General features: G+C 36.5%; 2 protein-coding genes across 2 annotated transcripts; one reads left to right on the top strand and one right to left on the bottom strand.

Moving 5' to 3' along the window:
* The first annotated feature begins 2,881 nt into the window (after positions 1–2,881).
* On the top strand, positions 2,882–3,758 carry LOC127117860 (uncharacterized). The gene is made up of 4 exons (XM_051047985.1): positions 2,882–3,145; positions 3,231–3,290; positions 3,380–3,491; positions 3,613–3,758. Exons 1-3 carry the CDS (start codon positions 2,882–2,884, stop codon positions 3,389–3,391), a joined length of 336 nt encoding a protein of 111 aa, XP_050903942.1. The 3' UTR covers positions 3,392–3,491; positions 3,613–3,758.
* LOC127092914 (pentatricopeptide repeat-containing protein At4g22760) lies at positions 3,009–4,923 on the bottom strand (the record flags this gene model as incomplete). The annotated part of the gene is made up of 2 exons (XM_051031808.1): positions 3,009–4,246; positions 4,703–4,923. Coding segments are annotated over 2 exons (1,005 nt in total), but the record flags the coding sequence as incomplete, so codon positions are not given.
* Between the last annotated feature and the right edge of the window lie 900 nt (positions 4,924–5,823).

Genomic DNA, 5,823 nt, shown 5'->3' with positions numbered 1-5,823 from the left:
TTACAAACCGGGTCATGGCTATTGGATAAAATCTCAAAAACCTAATTGGGATTTTTGCGAAGGGGAAGGAAAGGGATCTGCAATTCAGACCCAAACTAATAACTATTTTGGCAAAACGCGTACTGGTTCGGGTTCAGGATCTCAAACCGGGTTAACACGCCCTACTAATTCTACAGCATCTTCTCGCCCAAATTTAGGTGACAATTTACACCGTCATTCTCGTGGTGTCTGCCATCTACCAAGTGCAGAGGTTAATGAGCGTCGGGCGAAAGGACTCTGTTTTCGTTGCAACGAACGATGGGATCCTCTCCATCAATGTGCAATAAAACAGTTACGATTGATTATCTTAGGGGATGATGAAATTGTCAACGATGAAGGAGAGATTGTCGTGTTAGAGGCTGAGTCGGAAGAAGAGCTCACACAAGAGGAATTAGAATGTAAAACTATGGGACTGTTTGGTGTATCCACTAATCTAAACTAGGCCCGAACGATGAAATTGGAGGGATGTTTACAAGGTGCATCTATTCTGGTTCTTATTGACAGTGGAGCCACACATAATTTCATATCCCCTAAGGTGGTGAAAACCCTCGGATTGCCTATGGTGCCTTCTAATCCCTTGGGTGTTAAGTTAGGAGATGGTCATCGTGTCCTAACTAGGGGTAGATGCAATGGAATTCAGCTGAACATGGGAGCGGTGCATATTTGTTTTGATGCTTATGTATTGGAGTTAGGAGGTGTGGATTTGATTTTGGGAGTTGTGTGGCTGGAAACTTTGGGGAAGGTGACCATGGATTGGAAAGAAATGTCTATGGTGTTCAACCATAAGGGCAGTATGGTGAAATTACTTGGTCAAGCTATAGATGATACGATGGCTACATTCCAAAGCATTATCACTCATTCTCGAATGATAGCAGGCTATGAATGGCCTACCTTGATGGAGGTGCTAGGATCACTGGTGTCACGTGTCTCTGATCATCATACTAAGAGTTGGGAGGATTGTTGGATTGTTTTGTTATTATGTTTAAAGAAATTCAGGGTCTTCCTCCGCCAAGAAACACTAGCCATTCAATTGAATTTTTACATGGTGCTGGTCCGGTAAGTGTGCGGCCTTATAGATATCCTCATTTACAAAAGGATGAGATTGAAAAACAAATTCAGAGCCTAATGCAACAAGGGGTGGTGAGAAACAACACCAGCGCTTTCTCTAGTCCCATCATTTTAGTCAAGAAGAAGGATCAATCTTGGCAGATGTGTGTAGATTATCGGGCACTCAACAAGGTAATAATTTAAGACAAGTACCTTATTCCTGTTGTAGATGAATTGTTAGATGAGTTACATGGTTGTAGTTATTTCTCTAAGCTTGATCTTAAATCTGGTTATCATCAAATCCGTATGAAGGAAGAGGATATTCATAAAACGACTTTTTGGACTCATGAGGGTCACTATGAGTTTTTGGTAATGCCGTTTGGCCTCACCAATGCTCCCGCAACCTTTCAATCGGTGATGAATGCAATTTTCAAGCCCTTTCTTAGGAAGTTTGTCCTGGTTTTTTTTGATGATATCCTTGTATACAATAGTAGTTGGGCTGATCATTTGCAACACTTGGAGGTGGTTCTTAATATTCTGAAGTAGCATCAGTTTGTGGCAAACCGGAAGAAATGTACCTTCGGTCAGCACCAAGTGGAATATTTGGGCCATGTCATTTCCAAAGCAGGGGTTGCTGTTGATCCTGCCAAGGTTAGCAGTGTGTTACAATGGCCGATTCCTAAGAATGTTAAAGGGGTGCGAGGGTTTTTGGGGTTAACTGGTTATTACAGAAAGTTTATAGCCAACTATGGAAAAATTGCTAAACCCTTGACAAAATTGACAAAGAAGGATTGTTTTAGCTGGAATGCGGCAGCGGCTGAAGCTTTTGAGAAATTAAAAGTAGCTGTTACAACTGCCCCCGTTTTAGCCCTGCCTAATTTCAAGGTTCCATTTGAAATTGAATGTGATGCCTCAGGAAAAGGAGTTGGTGCAGTGTTGTTGAAATCAAAACATCCCATTGCATATTTTAGCAAGTCTTTTGCATCATCAAGGTTATCCAAATCTGCCTATGATAAGGAGTTAATGGCTTTAGTGTTAGCTATTCAGCACTGGAGACATTATTTGTTAGGAAGGAGGTTTGTGGTTTATTCTGATCAAAAGAGCCTAAAACACTTGTTGCAACAACGTATTACTACGACAAATCAGCAAGAATGGATGGCTAAGTTGTTGGGTTTTGACTTTGAGGTGGTGTACAAGGTGGGAGTGGAAAATAAGGTGGCTGATGCTTTATCTAGACAACACGAGGATGTAGAGTTGCAAACTATTAAATCCTACTTTATTTGGTAGCAGAGCAGCCAACTGCAACAAGAAGTATCAAATGATCCTTTGCTTAAAAATATTGTGCCGTGTTCTAATCTAGGAACATTTGTTGGACTTCTCGAATCATTTGCATTTTCTTGCCATGTGTTTCTAAAACATGATGTCACACCTTAGGCACTTGTGTTTCCAAAACAAGATGTCACACCTTAGGCACTTGCTACACTGTAAATGTTTAGATTTGAGGATCATACATCGTAATGTTCTGCTTAACATGTGATACATTTCAGGCGGCAGATCACAGAACAAATGAAAACGACCGTGGTAAACTGATGAACATTAGTGGAGCCAAGATTAATGTTGAAGGACAGGTGTTGTTGTCCGGAATTCAAATCAACAAAACCAAGTATTTGAAAATGATGCGGTAGAAAGTGATAGTGTGTCTTTTCCTGAGAATGATAAATCAGGGTCACTGTCTTCTACAAATATATATCAATATTATGAAAGTAAAGTAGCGGCCCTAATAAGAAAAAACGGAATGCTGGAGGGTCAACTGGCAGCTTCTCTGACAAGCAGAGAAGTTGCAGAGAAAAGCTTAGCATCTGTTCTTAAAAGCAGACAGGAAATGGAGAAAAAATTGGCCGATACACTGAAGGAGATGGAAGTACTAAGAGAGAAGCTAGCGAGTCTAGAATTGGCCCAAGAAGAGGCCAACAACTTGTCAAACATTGTCCACTCTGACAATGTTCGTCTCGAACATGACGTGGCCTTCCTCAAGGCTGTTTTAGATGACACGCAGAAGGTACATGACACATCATTTAATTGAGCTCGAAGCACCCTGATACTTATATGTATGGTTATTATTGGCTGATGAAAATTTGTTGTAGGAGTTGCATTCAACACGAGGAGTTATTGCAGGAGAAAGAAATAGGGCATTCCAACTACAGGTACTGATTGTGTTGTTGCTACAATGTTTTGAGCAAACTTCCTTAGACTTATTGAACATTTTGTCACAATCCCTTTGTTTGCTCTACAGTACGAATCATAGCCATAGTTATAGGGATACTATATGAGCTTTATTTTCCCAATCACGGAGTTAAATTCCTTGAGTGACATGCATCACTCAAGTTGTGTCCAACTACATCCAGGTATCTTGATAATTTTCTTTCCTTCCACACCTGTCGTCAACTTTTTGGCATCATTCCATTTTCCAACAGTAGCATATATACCGGAAAGAAGAGAATAGTAACCAGCTGTTTCACTCTCCAGCTTAATGCAATGCTGAGCAGCTATTTCCCCAAGCTTCACATTGCCATGCAATCTGCAGGCAAGAAGTAGAGCTCCCCAGACACCAGCATTTGGTTGCATTGGCATATTCATTATAAGCCTATACGCTTCATCCAGCCATCCAGCCCTCCCCAAAAGATCAACCATGATTCCATAATGATCAACCGAAGGAACAAGGCCATTGTCCTTCATGGATTTAAAGCACCGGTAACCTTCCTCAACCAATCCAGCATGATTATAGGCAGTCAGAATTCCTGTGTATGTGGCCAAATTAGGGTCAATAGACTCTCCAACCATCTGTTCAAATAACTCGACCGCATCGGACACCTTTCCATTTATGCCACATCCATAGATCATTGCAGAATATGCAACCACATCTCTCTTTCTCAGGCCATGGAATAGCTCACATGCCTTGTCAATGCTCCGACACTTTACATACAAGTCGATTAACGCAGTGGCCAAATGATCATCCAATACAATTCCATAGTCATTCATGTGTGTCTCAATCCAGTGCCACTGATCTAGATTCCCTAGTTGTGAACAAGCTGATATAACACTACCCAAAGTCATCTCGTCCGGATGTAAAGATATTTCTTGTTTAAGCATGCCATTAAGGGTCAGTTTGTTTTAACTTTAAAAAAATGGATTTTTTCTTTTTATTTTTTAAAATAGATTTTACAAAAACGTTTTTCAAAATATTACAAGTTTTTCTAAATTTATTTTTTATAAATTAAAAGATTGAATTGTTCATTGTATAACATAAATATACATTATTGAAGATCAAAACATAGTCAAAATCAAAAAATTTAAAAAAAATTGTATCTCAAAAATGATTTTTAGGAAAAGCTATTTGAAATAGCTTCAAAATTAAGTGATTTTTTGATATTTTGATATCTAAAAAAATTTTTGATAAAATGATAAAATACCTAAAATAACATTTTAAGAATAACTATTCAAACAAAATTTTCATTTAAATTTTTTATGAAAAGTTTCTTTATAAATTTTTTTTACACTAAAATATATAACACTATAAAAATCATTTTTAAAAAATCCAAAACAAACGGCCCTAAATAGGTCAAGTGCTTCATTTGGTTTGCTATTTTGTGCATAGCAAGCTATCATAGCATTATACGACCACAAATCTTTATCATCCATCCGGTCAAAGAGCTCACGAGCAATATCAACATCACCACTTTTCGAATACCCAGCAATCATAGTTATCAAAGAGACACTGTTTCTCTTCGGCATCGCATCAAAAAATTCTCTAGCCGACCCAATGCTTCCACAATCAATAAATTATATATATATATATATATATATATATATATATATATATATATATATATATATATATATATATATGGTTCGGTTTACATCATTTTGAAAAGTCAATCTGAAATTATTTCTGAACTAAGCGGATTTTATAAAGTGACATCCAAACACATCCAATAATATTTGATTTTTTGCGGTTTTTAGTTTTTTTAGATCGGTTTATAGTTTTTATTTAGATCAATTTGAATTTGAACATCCCTACCCATGCATCTGCACTGAGTCGTTTGTAATTTGATTTTGAACGTTATAATTAAAAAAACTGTATAAGTTATTATGAAACAGTTGATGGACAACCGTTTGTAATTTGGTTTTGAATGTTATAGTTAAAAACTGTATAAATTATTATGAAACAGTTGATTCGTATATGATCTATTGTGATAGAATAAGAAAATAATTTAGAAATTAAAATCGATAAATAGAGATAAAGTTAAACACAATGAACATAAGGAATATGAACATAATTTACATATAATTGATTTTATACACATCAAATTTGTTGTTTGTGATTATAAGATCAAATTTAAATCGTATTTTGTTATCAGATTTGAGCAAATTTAAGTCGTCTCATTCGTATGTTAATTTTGTTCTATATGGATCTTCAATCTTCAATAATGTAAGTATTTTTTTCTTTTCGTTATCACCACACAGCATAAGGTAAAAGAATTCAATTAATTTTGGTAGTGAAATATTAATAGGGATCAAAGTAATTTAAAATGAATATATGTCTTAGTGGTTGTTTACTGTGAAATTTAGTAAACAATTGTTAGTCTCTTTGAAGGTTACTTGCAGGATCAACTAGGAAATCCTAGGACATATTGCTAAAACCTTTTGTTTATAGTTTTGTGTAAAGATGTGAAAGAT

Source organism: Lathyrus oleraceus, chromosome 1 (genome assembly GCF_024323335.1).
Source record: "Lathyrus oleraceus cultivar Zhongwan6 chromosome 1, CAAS_Psat_ZW6_1.0, whole genome shotgun sequence".
Classification (NCBI taxonomy): Eukaryota; Viridiplantae; Streptophyta; class Magnoliopsida; order Fabales; family Fabaceae; genus Lathyrus; species Lathyrus oleraceus.
Note: the sequence above shows the minus strand (reverse complement) of the source record. Positions and strands in the feature narration are given on the sequence as shown.

What these genes read in the sequence shown, in the direction of transcription:
- LOC127117860 (XM_051047985.1), top strand. Translation starts at nt 2,882, where the DNA reads ATGCTGGAGGGTCAACTGGCAGCTTCTCTGACAAGCAGAGAAGTTGCA. An exon ending in TTTTAGATGACACGCAGAAG is followed by an intron (nt 3,146 to 3,230) that starts GTACATGACACA and finishes AATTTGTTGTAG; the next exon opens with GAGTTGCATTCAACACGAGG.